Consider the following 17,143-nt stretch of genomic DNA (forward strand, 5'->3'; position numbering starts at 1 on the left):
TTGATGTTTTTAAAGATAAATATCATATTTGGAGTTTAGATATTTTAAAACATATGAAGTACATTTTATTAATAAGGCATTTCTATGAATTGTCTAGATATTTCATATGTCTAGATATTTCGAACCATACAATGTATATTTCTATAAGACATTTTAAAATAATTTTTGTATGCAAGGATTTGATGAATAATATTTTATAATATTTTAAATAGCTGCTTAGATTCTAAGTGATTTAACAAGTATGCAAACAATGTTGTCAGTTACTACAGATATAAGTATATTTTAACACTCAAACACTTTTATTTTTCAGATCTTTCCAGAAATCGGTTTACAGAAATTCCTTCTGATGTGTGGTTGTTCGCACCTCTTGAAACATTAAATTTATATCACAACTGCATAAAAACCATTCCTGAAGCCATTAAAAATCTGCAGATGTTAACCTACCTTAACATTAGGTAAAAAACTAATTATTTAAAATAAATTTGGTTTTTATTCGGTTTCTAATCCTTTTTAGTAGCAAAGAAACATGTTTGGTTTGGCTATGTAGCCTACATGTATCTCAATACTATTTTTGTGATTTTTATATGTTCCCATTACTTTGTAGACTTTTAGTCTTCTTCAAGGCAGTACTTCTTAAACCTAAATATGTGGGAATCTTATTAAAAGCAGGTTCCGATTCCTTAGGTCTGCCGTGGGGCCTGCATTTCAACAAGGGCTCTGGTAATGCCCATGCCTGCCTGCTAGTACTTAGACCTCAGTAGTAAGGCTTTCAACTATAACTACTTTTCTGAAATCACAGCACCATAGTGCACATTTACTTATACATATCCTTAGTTACAGTGAAACATTATAAAGAAATAGATCCTAAGTTCTTTTTATCACTTTTGTGACTTGTTGCTACTTTCTGGGCTGATGGATTGGGTTGGGAGTATAGGAAAGTTTGAAGTAGATGACTGTTGATTTTTATACTTAAGTGCTCACCATGTGCCAATCTTACCTTGTCTAATCTTCCAACAGCATTTTAAGGTAAGTGCTATTATTATTACTGTGTCACAGATGAAGAAACTGGTTAAAGCTATTTGCCCAGAATCATGCACACAATCATTCCTCTATGTCTGTGAGAGATTGCTTCCAGGACTTCCCACATATACTAAAACCTGCAGATGTTCAAGTCCCTTTTATAAAGTGGCATAATATTTGCATGTAAACTACAAATCTTCCAATAACATTTCTAGATTACTTATCATACCTAATATAACATAAATGGTACGTAAAAAGTTGTAATACCATATGTCTAGAGATAATGATAAGAAAAAGTATGTATATGTTGAATATACATGGAATCTTTTTTCTGATTTTTAAAAATTTCATGATTGGTTCAGCCCACCAAAGTAGAACCTAGGGTTTTAAAGGGCTGACAGTATGGATATATAGCAGGTGATTCTGACCATAATGCTCTCAGTCTTACCTCTTGCCTTGTATTTATAAAAGTGTAAAAACTTAGTAAATTTGAGCAAAACATCGTTCTGCTACATGAGTGACACTGAATGGAAGCTGATATATTGTGACTTGATATTATAATTTTCTCCTTTCCTTTTTTCTTTTTGAGTTGGAAGGGATAATTTTATCCTCTTCATTAACCAAGTTACTTGTCCAAATTCTAGTTCAGGGAAGTAGCAAATTTAATTATTGTATATAAGTAATAATGCCCCTTTTTCAAAGTGTTAACTTAGTTTCTTTTATATCCCCCAGTGGTGTTACCTGGGAGCATATACTATTTCACTTGAAACTACACCTTAAAATGTGTGAGAGAAATTTGTCATTTGGGTTGTTGTGATATTCTTTGGCCTGGCTTAGAAGAGATTTGAGGAAAGTGAAGTATTTTCAAATTTTATTTTTGTTTCATTTTTTTTTATTTTTTGGAAAAGACTGGCTAAAAATTGAATTAAAATATGTATTAACATATACAGTATGTGTTAGAATAGGCTTCTTTTTGTACTGAGGATCAAGCCTAAGGGCTTCTTCCTCTGAGTTACACTTCCAGCCCTTTTTATTTTGATTTTGAAGTAGAGTCTCACTAAGTTACTTGAGACTGGTCTACAACGTGCAATCGTCCTATCTTTGCCTACCAAGTACTGAAATCCAAGTGCATACCACCATGCCTGGCTTAGAATAGTTTTACCGAGACTTCCTTCAATTTATTCTGTTTTGACATTTAAAAGTTGATTCCTGATTTTTGTTTATAGTCAGAAACATTTTTGAGCAAACTATATTGAAATAAAATTTGTTCTAGTGACTGGCTTTTTTGGTCTTCTCTAAAACATGTAGTAAAATAGTAATAATCAATGACTCATTTGATATTTAGGAAGAAACCAGGTTCTGGAGAAATCATAATGAACATGCTTCAATTATGAGAAGAAAGTAAATTTATTTTTAAAGTTTTTACTTGGCTGAAGGGAGAATTAAAATGAATTTGTTTATATTTTCCCATTTATTACTGAAATTTGGTGAAAATATATTGATAAAGTTCTATGATAATTTCCGTTCTTTTCCTGTATATTACTCTCTTTGTTCAGTAGAATCTTGCAGAAAGATTCTTGTGTGGTCCCTTGGGAAGGGACCCAAAATGACTGTTTTCCCTAGGGTCAGGAGCCTGCTTGACCCTGACACTAGGGAGGATTTTGACAGTGCTGTAGTATATTTGATATTCCAGCAACCTAGCCAGATTTTTTTTGTGTGTGTGTGTGTGTGGTGCTGGGGATTAACTGAGTGGCGTTCTACCTCTGAGCCACACCCCAACTCTATTTTGAAACAGGGTCATGTTTAGTTGTTAAGGGTCTCGCTAACTTGCTGAGACTGCACTGGAACCTGCAATCCTTCTGTCTCAGCCTCTTAAGTACTGGGATTACAGGCATGTGCCACAATGCCCAGCTCTGGCCAGAATTACTAGTTGGGAGGCATTCGTTTGTTTTACTATCTGTTTGTGCCATAGTAATTAAAGTCAGTCTAGTGTTTCTGGATGTCTTCTTCAGGAATAAAATGGGGTTAACTATCTTGAAGTCCTCCTTGAATAACACCAGGTTTTTATTGTTGTATACATTATTAAAAAAATGCTGGGAGCCAGCTGTAGTGGCGCATGCTTGTAATCCCAACATTTGGGAGGACTGTGGTTCACAGACAGCCTCAGTTACTTAGCGAGTACTTAGTGAGGCCCTCCGCAACAAAGTGATAACCTGTTTCAAAGTAAAGCATAAAAAGTAGGGCAGAGGGTGTAGCTCCGAGGTCGAATGTTCCTGGGTTCCATCCCCAGACCTGCAATTAAAAAAAAATGCTGGGTACAGATCTGTTTATGTTATTTTAAAATAGGAAAATAATCGCTTATTGCTTGTTAGTGTTTATGAAATGGAACCCCGCATATATTTTGGTACCATCTGGGTCAGTATTTAAATTTGACTCTAGAAGTTTAAGGGCAAGAATCCTAGAACCAGATTGCCTGGATTTCAGTCCTGCCTCTCCCTTTTACCAGCTTTGTGACTTTAAGCAGTTTACGTAACTTGATGTAACTGGTTTTTCATCAGTGAAATGGGGATTATGATGGTATCTATCTTCCTAATGTTGATTGTGGTGAGGGCTAGTTGGTTTAATTAATGTGAAGTGCTCTGAACATTTCCTGGTTCGTAGTGAATGTTCAATAAATATTAGTCATTACTAAATAGAAATGTATGCACAGAGCTAGGATGTTATCAATTCTGAGCTAAGTGTGTCAGTAGGCTGTTCTATTGTAAACTACAACAATAGAGGGTAGATTGGGGTTACTACAGGTTTTTAAAGGCACAGTCCTATTCATTCTTTCATAAATTTCAATAAGGTACATGTGAATTTATCCTCGGAGCCTTTCCCTGGTTAGAAGCATAGCGGTATTAGATATACTGAAATCTTACTGGAGAGTAAGAGTCTGGCGTTTTCTAGCTTGAAAGAATCATTCTGAGCTTTTGAGCACTGGTGGTGGGGAGTATAATATCATAAAGAACAGTAAAAATTTGTGCTCAGACTTATGTTTATATCTCTTTTATGCCTGGGTAAGTTATTTAACCAGTTGTAACATTTTATTTGTGTAAGAGAGCTAATGTGGGATTAATGTGAGAATTAAATAAGACAGGGCATATGTTCCTGACCCACTTAACCCAACTAGTAGTTATCGCCTACTTTCAAGGCAGTTTGTTCCTTTTCATCCTAACATGTTAAGTTTCAGGCGTATTTCTCATAATGAGACCTTCTTGATTTTTTTCAGCCGAAATCTCTTATCAACATTGCCAAAATACCTATTTGATCTTCCCCTTAAAGTTTTGGTCGTCAGTAATAATAAATTGGTATCCATTCCAGAAGAAATTGGGAAGTTAAAAGATTTAATGGAATTGGTGAGTAAAAGAGTTATATTAACTATACATAGTTTGCATAAGCTATTTTGGAAGAATACCTGTTCCTTCCGGATTTTCATTGTAATTTTAACAAAACAGGGAATAACATGGTATATTTTACAGTCCACTTTAGTAGCATTTTGCGATATCATTATTTATGTCTGATTTTAGCTCCCAGCCACAAAAAGAACCTTGTTGTTCTTTAGTCTTGCTGAGGTTAGAAGGTTTTTGAGCTTCAAAAGTTGCTTTTTAAACAACTAAGCTTTTGTTTCTTCATTTCTTGGACAATAAAGGACTAAAGTGAAAAGATAAGGTTTTGAAAATATTTTTACAAGGTTACTTTAGAATAATAAAAATGGTGATAAAAAGAAAAGCATGTAATACTTGTGAACAGTAGAATTAACAAAAGAACATTTCATTTATTCTATGCTCATGTGATAATGTTATAATACATTGGGGGCCAAGATTAATAAAAAGAAGCCATTAATTTAATTGATTATGGAAATACAGAATATTATAAAGTAATTGCCTTCAATATGACATTTTATGTCTTAAAAGACATTTGAACTAAGATAGAATCATAGTTGGATCCTTAAAGCATTGAGCCATTCTTTTCTTTTTATCTTTTGGTTCCCTCTATTTCACATAATGTACCATGCTACTTATTTTTAGTTTCTGTTTTATTTTGAGCAATGCTTTTCCAGTAAACAGGTACTTTAATCTAATCATATATATGGCCTTTTTATGTTTAGTGGCCCCAAAGTTTTCTTGAGGAACTTACTTACCTACAATTTTATATTATTATCATCATTATTTATATATTTAAATATTATTTATGTGTTATTAGAATTTAATGAAAAATGTCACAAATACCTTTTATTCATTCAGAAATATCTGCACTTCCAGTTATAACATAAGGAAACTTATCTGAATTGCATGTTAGGCTTTATTTGTTTATTTATTTATTTAGTGGATCTGGAGATGGAACCCAGGGGCATTCTACCTTGGAGCTACACCTCTTGCCCTATTTTTTATTCTTTATTTTGAAACAGGATCTCACTAAATTGCGGAAGGCCTCACTAAGTAGCTGAGGCTGTCCGCGAACCTCGATCCTCCGGTCTCAGTCTCCCGAATGCTGGGATTACAAGCGTGCGCCACCATGCCTAGCTTTCATGTTAGGCTTTTAGAACCATAGAATTTTGAGGTCATTAAGAGACTGTAGAAGTGTTTAGAAATAATCACTTCTTAATGTAGGAATCCCTGACACATCTATTTAGGTATTTTCTTTTTTTTTCAACTTAGATATTCTCAATGCTTAACAGTTCAGTTTGTGTGTCTGAACCATCTCTAATTAATTCTCTTTTGCAAAGCTATTTGTAATTTTTTTTTTGGTAATGTGGTTTGAACTCAGTGACCTCCTACTTCAAGCTACACCTCAAACGTTTTTTTTTTTTTTTAATTTTAAACAGGGTCTCGCTAAGTTGCTGAGGATGTCCTCAAACATCCCATCCTCCTGTCTCAGCCTCCCAAGTACTGGAATTACAGGAGTGGAACCTCATCTGGCTTATTCTGTTCCTTAATGTGCTCACAGCCTTCAGAACAGTGTTTAGCCACTAGTATTTTATAAATATTTGTTGCTGAGAGAAAATACCTTAGATATATTTTTTTTTTCTTTTTTGAGGTACTGGGGATTAATCCCAGGGGCATTCTTTTTTTTTTTTTTTTTTTTTTTTTTTTTTATCAGTACTGGGGATGGATTCCAGGGACATTTGATCTTAGAGCTACGCCCCCTGCCCTAATTTTCATTCTTTATTTTGAAACTGGGTCTCAATAAGTTGCAGAGGGCCTCACTAAGTAGCTGAGGCTGTCTGCGAACCGCGATCCTCCTGTCTCAGACTCCTGAATGCTGGGATTACAAGTGTGCGGCAACATGCCCGGCTAACCCAGGGACATTCTACCTCTGAGCTATACCCTCAGACCTATTTTTTATTCTTTATTTTGAAACAGGGTCTCATTGAGTTGCAAAGGGCTTCGCTAAGTCGCTGAGGCTGTGAACTGCGATCCTCTCAAGTACCGGAATTACAAGCATGTGCCACCATGCGCAGCTTATTCTTTAATTAATTAATTATTAGTTTGTTTATTTTTTGGCGGCACTGGAGATGGAACCCAGGGACATTCAACCTCCAAGCTACACCCCCAGCCCTATTTTTTATTCTTTATTTTGAAACAGGGTCTCACTGAGTTACAGAGGGCCTCAGTGAGTAGCTGAGGCTGTCCACGAACCACGATCCTCCTGTATCAGCATCTCGAATGCTGGGATTACAAGTGTGTGCCACCATGCCTGGCTATTTATTTTGAAACAGGGTTTCACTAGGTTGTAGAGGACGTCACTGAGTAGCTGAGGCAGGCCGTGAACCTGTAATCCACTATTTCTGCCTCTCAAGTACAGTGTCTTAGATATATTTAGAAAAAAAACGCATGAAGGATACATTTTTCTAATTATCAGTAGCTTTATGGGGTTTTTAATTATAAATATTCTTTACAATTGACATTCCTGTCTTTCTTGTTTATATATATGATAAAAACTAAATGTATATGTCACTCCCTTCCCTCCAAGATAATTTAATTTTCAGTGAAAGCTGTAAGTTGGGAGCAATTGCAATAAAATATGAATCTCATTTGCAGTGTGTCTGGAATGACTATGGTCTAAGATTATGTTGCACATTTACCTTTTAGTTGATGTGATTCTAAGGGACAAGGAGGGGAGAATATAGTTAAACTGCTTTTATTCTTTTATTATGTAAATTTGGTAAGTGTACCTTTAAACCTGGCCTTACGTGTGTGTGTGTGTGTGTGTGTGTGTGTGTGTGTGTGTGTGTGTTATTGGGAATTCAATGTAGGGGTACTCTACCTCTGAGCTACACTCCCAGCCCTATTTTATCTCTTATTTTGAATCAGGGTCTCCCTAAATTGAGGAGGGCCTTGCTAAGTTTGCAAGTGTGCCCTTAAACCTGTGATCCTCCTGTCTCAGCCTCTCAAGTACTGGGATTACATGTAAACCAATATTGGACTTACATTTTTATTCAACTCTGAGAGATTTCTGATTCTGATCTCTTAGAGTGACTTTGAGTTGTCATATATACTACATCTTTGAACTTGTAAGCCCTCACATTTTGTCTACCTTTGAAGAAAGTAATTTAGTTACATTGATTTTGATCATAGTCTGTTTCTGTAACACACATCTGTAAATCCTTGACTTTCTTAGCTTTTACTTACTTAAATATCATAAATCAACTCTATTAATCGAGAGATTATGGAGCTGTTAATCTCTTGTTTTACTTCTGCATATGAAAAGCACATGTGTCATCCTTCTGATTTTAGTGGGTGAGAATTGGTCTTTGGTTGAGATTTATGTAGTTACTAAGTTATAACCTCAAATTTACACTGAAAAATTCCTGATGATTGTGCTAGGTTGTCTTCATGATATAATATACATTGAAATCTGCCAGTTAAATCCATCTTTAGAAAAATAACATTAGAAGTGACTTTCACTAGGTATCAATCATGTGCTTTAATTTCAAATTTGGAATGTGTCTGTATTCATCATTTTGTTATAATTTTATCTTCTTGCTTTCCTTAGGATATTAGCTGCAATGAGATTCAGGTTCTTCCCCAACAAATGGGAAAATTGCATTCACTTAGAGAGCTAAATGTAAGAAGAAATAATCTTCATGTTTTACCAGATGGTAAGATGTCCACTATATTTGCTAACATGAATTAGAAAATAACTATGTAAAATTTAACTTAATTATTTTTTACTTTTAAACAGAATTAGGAGGCCTTCCCTTAGTCAAGCTGGATTTTTCTTGTAATAAAGTGACCGAAATTCCAGTTTGTTACAGGAAGCTACATCATTTACAAGTAATAATTTTGGATAACAATCCATTGCAAGTACCACCGGCACAGGTTTGTAACAAAAACATGATGCTTCTTTTTTCTCATTTTGTTCATAATTTTATCAGTTTATTAAATTTTTAAAAGCACCAAAATGTGCTAATTTGATTATTTAGGTAGTATTGTCTAAAGGAGATTTTTTGAGAAGCGACTTTTAGATTTTGGTTTATTGTATGCTGTAAAATAGCATTTGGAAACCTCAGGTATCAACTTTCCCCTTGTGGGGTGATAATTCCTATTGTCAATGTTATTTTAAAAATAGATTCTGGGAGGCTGAGACAGGAGGATTACAGGTTCGGAACCAGCCTCAGCAGCTTAGTGAGGCTCTCAACAACTTAGTGAGACCCTGTTTCCATAAAAGAATATAAAATAGGTCTGAGAGTGTAGCACAGAGGTAGAAGACCTCTGGGTTCCATCCTCAGTACCAAAAAAAAAAAAAATGAATAGATTCTGAGCCAGATGTGGTCTCTAACTACATGGGAGGCTGAGACAGGAGGATCGAGATGCTAGATCAGCCTCAGCAACTTAGTGAGAGTGCATTTCAAAATAAAGGAATAAAAAGCGATAGGGGTTTAGCCCAGATGTAGGACGTCCCTGGGTTTAATCTCCAGTATTATTGGGAAAAAGAAACTCAAATCTCTCTTCTCAAGACCTACTCAGGCATGTATCTACTTGAGATTTATTGTGGAATTGGTTGCAGCATACTCAGCACTGAGAGATAAAATTCTAGCAGAAAGAACAAGATACAAATGGAAAATGTTAATTCTGACTTTTAACAACAGTTGAATCCACAAAAATGATAAGATATAAACTGAGGTATAAACCCAGAAGGACTAAGTATGTGAAAAAGAAAGGACACTGGGGAGGAGATGTCAGCAGAATTTTGGAAAAAGGAAAATAGATGGGATGGTGGTAACTAGTGCCTCTACTTCCACTTCACTTGAGTATGTGGCTGAGGAGTGCAGGCAGTGAGCAGTCCACACCACCCTGAAATCTGTGTCCTGACTCTGAGTTTTCACACATCCTGAAGAGTTGCTTTCTTCTTCATTCAAGAGGGGCTACTTGTTCTAATTCAAATAAGAGCTGGCCAGGATCCTGGCAGTAGCTGTCTAAACCAGTTGATTTACTCTGTCAAACCTGGGAGTGGCTCAGGTATTGGAGAGAACATGTAATTGTGAATATAAGGATGAAGGCCAGCATGTCAGAATTTATATCATTCTGAATGATATAAATGTTCTACAATCTGTGCTATTCATTACTAAAGCCACTAGCCGTGTGTGTGTGTGTGTGTGTGTGTGTGTGTGTGTGTGTGTGTATGAACCAGGAGATAGACCATATATATGCCAGGTATCAAATCCAGGGCCTTGTACATGTTAATTATGTGCTATGTCATTGTGCTACCCTCCCCAAGCCCCACAAATGGCTATGAAATGATTGGAATAATGCCAATTGCCTAAAGAATCATATTTTACTTATATTTTGATTTATATTTTACTTTTATTTTGATTTATTTAAATTCATTTCTATTTGGCCAGTGGCTGATATCTTAGTCTAATATTTGAACTTTCGGATTCTTGCCCTTAGCCCCACAGCCACACGACTGCCTCTCACTTGCCTCAGCAGAAGCCTAGAATTTACTCTGAACAGGTAGATCCTTTTATTTTCTCCTTTAGGTCAGAAGCCAAATGACTTACTCTTTGCTAAACAGAGGCCTGGAATTTGCACTTCAGAAAAGTGCTTCCCTTTAGTACTTTCCGTGGTAATAGAATTGTTCTGTATCTGTACTGTCCACAAGAGATTGAATCCAAGTCAAGGGCTTCAGGTGTTACCAAACCCTAAAGTCAGATTTGTGTGCCTGTCGTGCAGCCATCATCAGTGAAGACAGGTGCTTGGAATAGAGAAATTTCACTCAGAAAGGTACCAACTGAGAAGGTGGCAGACTATATTTCAAATTTGCCTCCCCCAAGCAAGCATGATTATGGCATATATAAGGGAAAAGGTACAGAAGGTGGAATCTAGTGGGGGAGCTGGTAGTTTGCAAGTTTTCAATAAAATCAACGTTTGTAGACTTCTCAGTGCTAGTGTGGTGGGTCATTGAACAATCTGTGGCCTGATCATCAAGCTTGCAAACCATCCTGTGCCACTGTTCATTCTTCTGTAACAAAGATCACAAGGTTAGCAATTGATAATTAAAGGAATAGAAACAGGGAGTCTGGTTATCTTGATCAAAGGAAAGAAAGAATGTGCTCTTGTTTTATTTGTTGCTGTGGTTTTTAAATTGAACTAGGGAAGGAGAATTGTTCAAGACTCTTACAAGAGAATGAAATGATCAATTTGTTATGGCTCTTGGTTTGATAGATACAATTATGGCAGGACTGAGACTTTATACTGAAAATAGTGGACACTTGCATCCTGAAAGTTGGGACCGTCTAGTCGACTTCTCCTGCTTGGTTCCCAGAATGCTTGCAGTCTGCCTTGTACACCTCGGGCAGGGTTTGTAGATTTCTTGTGTGATAAACTGATTGAACCAGGAGATAGACCTATGCATATATTGACTTTCAGGCTCACCTGATTTAATGTCCAGCCCTGTTTGATTACCAGATAGATGGATGCACACCATCATGTACACAGAGGTTTTGCTTGGGTTCTTAGTGCCTCTTTTGAAAATGAACAGACAGTGAAAGATTACTAGGAAGTGCAAGAATAATCTCTCACACAAAAGGCGTAGACCAAAACACTGAATGGTTTCTACTGAAGTAAGAATGAACATTAAATTTTTTTACATGTAGCTATCCAGACATATTTGTATACTATATGGCCTATAAGGGGTTAAATATCTAAATTATATAAGGAACTCAGACAACTCAACAAGAAACAAATATAAAAATGAGCAAAGAGCTTGAATAGACAGACTTTAAATGACATGTGTATGAAAAGATGCTCACCATTACCACTCATTAGGGGCATGCAAATCAAAATCACAGTGCCTCACACCTGATAGGATGGCTATTACCAAAAGTCAAAAGATAACAAGTGTCAGTGAGGATACGGTGGAAAGAGCACCCTTGTATAGTATTGGTAGGAGTCTAAAATGATACAACGATTATGGAAAGCAGTCCAGATTTTCCTCATCATGTTACAAGTAGAACTACCATGTAATCTTGAAGCCCCACTTGTGGGTATATAATTATGAGCTACCGAAAAAACCAAAGTGTTTTTTTCTTTCTTTTTTATGGTACTTGGGATTGAACCCAGGGGTGTTCTACCTCCAAGCTACAACCCTCGCCCTATTTTATGTTTTTGTTTTTTGGAAACAGGATCTTGCTAGAAAATCAGGTATTATATTGAATAGGACTGGTGATGTGGACATCTCTATCTTCTTAATTTTAAAGGGAATTCTTTCCGTTTTTCCTGATATATAATGTTGGCTTTAGTTTTATCATATTTTGCCTTTATGATATTGGGGTAAGTTCCTTTTCTCCCTTTATTTCTTTTAGTGTTTTTAACATGAATGAATATCAGATTTTGTCAAATGCCTTTTTTGCATCTATTGAGATGATCATGTGATTTTTGTCCTCAGTTTTATTTATGTAATGAATTACATTTATTGACTCAGCAACATACAGGCACTTATAGAGACTTCCTCAATAAAAACCCCAAAGCTCAAAAAATAAAACTTAGGATGAATAAATGGGATTATGTTAAACTGGAAAGATTATGTGCAGCAAAGGGAAACACCGAGAGTCTGAAGTCAGTGACTGCAAAATGAGAGAAAATCTTTGCCAGCTACTCTTTTGATAGAGGAGGAATATATAGAATATATAAAGAATTTTGAAAACTTAATACTAAAAAATATAACCAAACCACAAATGGGAAACTAAACTGAATAAACACTTCTCAAAAGAAGAGATACAAATAATCATTAACTACATGAAAATATTTAACATCATCAGTAATTAGGGAAGTGCAGATCGAAACTACACTGAGATTCCATCTAACTCCAGTTAGAATGTCAATCATTAAGAAAACATACAATAACAAATCCTGGCAAGAATGTGCAGAAATGGAAACACTTATATATTGTTGGTGTGACTGGAACTTAATACATTATGGAGATCAATACTGTGGTTCCTCCACAGACTAGGAATGGAACCATCACATGTCCTAGCTATATCTCTTTTCAATATCTTTCTGAAAGAAAGTCATAATACTATAGTGATAACATGCATACCCCTATTCATAGCAGTACAGTTCACAGCAGCCAAATTTTGAGACCAACCTAGATTTACATCAATGGTTGAATAAATAACAAAAATGTGTTTATGTATACAGAGTGGAATTTTATTGTCATAAAAAGAAACAAAATCATGTCATTTGCAGGAAAATGGATGGAACTAGAGAATATTATGGTAAGGGGGATCAATCAGTCTCAGAAAGTTAAAGATCGGATATTTTCTCTCCTATGTGGAAGCTAGAGAGAAAATAGGAGACAAACGAGTCTTTAGATATTTGAGAAGAGTGACCAGTAGAATGGTGGAAAAGATGAGTGTGACTAGTGGGACTCCAGGAAATGGAGGGGAAATACCAGCAAAGCTTGAATGGAAAGATAGGGGAGGAGGAAGACTGAACTTGATTAATGAGGGTCTACATCCGAATATGTGTAAAATTATGAATATGGCATGGTCAACCTGGACAACCATTGGTGGGAGGGGGGAAGAGAAAACAGGGGCGGGGGGGGTGGAGGGCACCATGTAGAGTTTAAATGTATACCATTTATGTTCAATTTAAAAAAAAGAAAAGATGAGTGTGTGTGGAGGGGAGCCGATGAAATGAACAGTTATGCTGTGGGCACATATGGAGGCATCACTACCAATCTCACTATCATGTACAAGGAGGGTTGCTTATGTATAAGCAGGGTGGCACGTGAGGGGAAACACACCAAGACCTGTGTGCAATTCATACACCAACTGTATGAAACAGGTATTGCCATTATCCTCACTCTATGTTTGAGGAAACAAGCCTAAAAGTTAAGTGGCATGTTCAAGATCATGTGTCTAGCATGTGGCAGCACCAGAATTCAAACTAAGATCATTGGACTTCAGAGTTCATACTCTTTAACACTACCATGTTCTGTTTCTAGAGAGGGGAAGGATCATTATGTGAGTGGATGGGGAATAAGGAAGATATGATAGTGGTGATGGTAGTGGTAGTATTGGTAATGATGGTAATGCTAATATAAAAAGGTTTTAGTCCTCATTTCCTTTATTGATAGTCCAATAAATAAAATATATAATGGAAATATAGCAAGTAGTTAAAGCATGTTATTTATTAATATGAGGGTAACTACACTCCCAGCCCTGTTTTATTTTTTGTTTTGATATAGAATCTAGCTAAGTTATAAAAGGTCTTGGTAAGCTTTTGAGGTTATCCTCAAACCTGCAATTCTCCTGTCTTAGCTTTCCAGGCACTTGGATTACAGGCATGTACCACCACACCCTGCTCTTTTCCTTTTAAATAAAAATTTTCTTTGGTAATATCAGACCTAGCATCTATTACAATTATCTAAAAAAAGTTCTTTCTTTTCACATGTAATTATAATTGCTTTTCAATGTGGTAGTCCTACTGTTCTCTTTGTTATTTTTGCATGTAAAGTAAGGTTATATGATTCTATAAAACAAAATGTGTATAATTTTTAAATAAAAATTTAGTAATTTGACAAAGTTATTTGATATCACTCATAGTGAGTGTAATTAACTCTTGTAATATTGAATATCTTCTTTCACACATTTCCTCTCATTATTTCTTTCCTTCATGAGCAATGGTTTCTTTCATTACTTTATTTCAACTAAACTATCTTTATAACTTTCAATAGAGTGATGTTTTTTATATTAACATTACACTAGTCTTTTTTTGGTGGTGGTGGTACTGGGGAGTGAGCCCAGGAGAGTTCTAATTCTGAGCTATATAACCAGGCCCATTAAACAGTTCTCACTAAGTGGCTGAGGCTGGCTTTAAACCTGCAGTCCTCTTGTCTGAGCCTCCCAAATACTAGGATTACTAGTGTGGTTCACACTCAGCTTATATTAACCGTCTTTCATTGTTTACACCAAACATCTTAGTGATTCTGATGAGATTATTTTATACTTTTATTGGTGCATTGCAATTACGCATCATATTGAGATTTAGTGTGATAGAAACATACACGTACACAGCACCCCATGTGATTCCCTGAGAATACTTTAAAAATTATGCATATATTTGTTCTCACCAATCAGGCTTATTTCCTTTTTTTCCTAATAAGGGCAATTTTCTTAAGTTGTATGCTTTATGTGCTTAGTGTCTTTATCATTCTGCTTTATTATTATTATTATTATTATTATTATTATTATTATTATGGTACTGGTAGTGGAAGCCAGGGGCTTTCTACCTCCGAACTATACTCCTAGACCTATTTTATATTTTGTTTGGAAACAGGGTCTCACTAAGTTGCTGAGAGTCTCACTAGGTAGTTGAGGCTGGCTTCGAACTTGCGCAATCCTCCTGTTTCAGCCTCCCAAGCGCGGGGATTACAGTTGTGCTCCACCATGCCCGGCTTTACATTCTGCTTTTAACAAGAAGACGTGAGTGTAATATAAAAATAATTTTCCTTTTCCAATAAGTACCAAAATGACAATAGAATTTAATTGATGTCAGTGTTGTCAGATTTTTCTATCCAGTTTCAGAAGAAAACAACTATTTACATTTACAGGATATCCATCAAAATTGTGGTGTGTCGATATAATTTGAGAGTGTTGAAGTGTTTGGAGCTGTATAACTAAAACTACTCATTATTTGTCAACAGATATGTTTAAAGGGTAGAGTACACATATTTAAGTACTTAAATATCCAAGCATGTTGTAGAATGGATAAGAAACCAGATTCCCTGGATCTGCCGTCATTGAGTAAAAGAATGCCTTCTCAGCCTCTCACAGACAGGTAATGAAATATTCTTATAGCCTTATTCGATGATAATTGTTGGCCTCTCTTTTTATCAAAGGCATTTATTAGTCATGAGTGTACTGCATATATTTAGGCTGGTTGCCCAGTGTTAAGATCAGTAATTGCCTAAAGCTAAATATCTCTATCACAGAAAGAACTTCTGGAACAGTAGAATAAATTTGAGATTTTCTCAGTTATTATTTTAGTATTTAAAATGTAAACGTTTGGTATTATAGTAGAGAAATACTGATTTCTTCACTATGACAGCTGCTAATTTTCTTCTGTGGTTTCTGTATTCTATATTTGAAATAGAAAGTAGAATTTGACTTTAAACTGAGGGTGGCTGAAGAACAAAACATTCTGGTGATACTTCCCTTGTGTCACATTCTTATTTATTTTTTTGCCTGGTGCTTAGGATCAAAACCCAAGCCTTGCACATGCTAGTCAAGTGTTTTACCATTCAGCTACACTTCCAGTCCTTTTTGTTATACCTTGCCTTCCATATTCTTTATGATTTTGGTGTTCTCCTCATAAGAGTTTGAAGTAATAGATTTGATATTCTGTTTCTAATTCACCCTTTCAAGATGCAGATTGGTTTGAAAGATTTTATAAAAATATAATATCATGTACTCATATGAAAAATAACTTTGGATGGGGTTAGACTATAGAAAGGAGACTAATCCTTGCCTAAAATATTTAAAGACTTACCATTGTAAATATGATAAATGTTAGATTGCTTGGATTGGCAATATAGTAAGTACTATTGTTGACAGTGCAAATTTTTGAATTCCAAATGGGAATTTTTCTTTTTTTTTTTGAGCAGCATTGTATATCTAAACATTAGATTTATTTCCTAAGGATTATTTTGTTTAATATTATGAACAGTAGTAGACCATATAATTCTATAAAATTTCAAATCACCATCTATTCTAATACCTTTTAATCTGCTTCATATTCATTTTTAAATGAATTTACTTCTGTAATGACATGCATTGTTTTAGTGATTTATTTTACAAATATCTACTGAATGCTTTCTGGTAGATTCAGGGTATATTTTTTTTTAAATGCCATGCTTGTTGATTTGGTCCTCCCGAAACCCACAGTCTAGTGGATAAGAAGTCATTGAATAAACCAAGCAAGAAAAAAGTGTGTGTGTGTGTGTGTGTGTGTGTGTGTGTGTGTGTGTGTGTGTTTAGTCTCAGTCCATTTTGTGATGCTATAATAGAATATCTGGGACTGGGTCATTTACAAATAATTGAAGTCCATTTGACTCATGCTAGATCATAGCGTGACAGAAGGCATCATAAGGGCAAGACAAAGTGAGAGGACAAGAGAGGGATAAATTTGTTCTTACAACAAACTCACTCCAAGAATAACCCACTCCCCCAATAATAATGTTCATCCATCCAGAGGGCAAAGTTCTCATGATCTAAATCAAGCCCTTCCTCCCAACACTGTTGCATTGGGATTAAGTTTCCAACACCTAAATTTTGGGAGACACATTCAAGCCAGAGCATACATATGCACACACACATGCAGATGGTCCCCAACTTAAGATATTTCAGTTTGCCAATTTTTGGCTTTATGGTGGGCCTTAAGTGATGTACATTCAGTAGAAACCACATTTTGAATTTTGATCTTTCCTGGGTTAGCCATATGTAATACCATAGCCTCATGATGTTGTGCAGCTGAGCTGCAGGAAACTGCAGCTTTCAGTCAACTCTGGATCATAAGAGTTAATAATCAGTTCTCTACAGTGTCCTGTTGCTAAGTTAGGTTAGGTGTGTAAATGC

The 17,143-nt window shown here is 35.6% G+C and overlaps 1 protein-coding gene across 6 annotated transcripts in view; it reads left to right on the plus strand.

The window, feature by feature from the left end:
* The window catches only part of LRCH2 (leucine rich repeats and calponin homology domain containing 2), a gene marked incomplete at both ends in the record, with an annotated part of 116,130 nt that overhangs the window by 29,736 nt on the left and 69,251 nt on the right, over nt 1–17,143 (plus strand). For all 6 annotated transcript variants that reach the window (XM_080718317.1, XM_080718319.1, XM_080718318.1 and 3 more), the window contains 5 exons: nt 311–455; nt 4,292–4,418; nt 8,059–8,164; nt 8,248–8,384; nt 15,214–15,347. In XM_080718317.1, coding sequence (XP_080574443.1) covers nt 311–455; nt 4,292–4,418; nt 8,059–8,164; nt 8,248–8,384; nt 15,214–15,347 — 649 coding nt within the window. The remainder of the gene's footprint in view (nt 1–310; nt 456–4,291; nt 4,419–8,058; nt 8,165–8,247; nt 8,385–15,213; nt 15,348–17,143) is intronic.

Source organism: Muscardinus avellanarius (genome assembly GCF_963383645.1).
Source record: "Muscardinus avellanarius genome assembly, chromosome: X".
Classification (NCBI taxonomy): Eukaryota; Metazoa; Chordata; class Mammalia; order Rodentia; family Gliridae; genus Muscardinus; species Muscardinus avellanarius.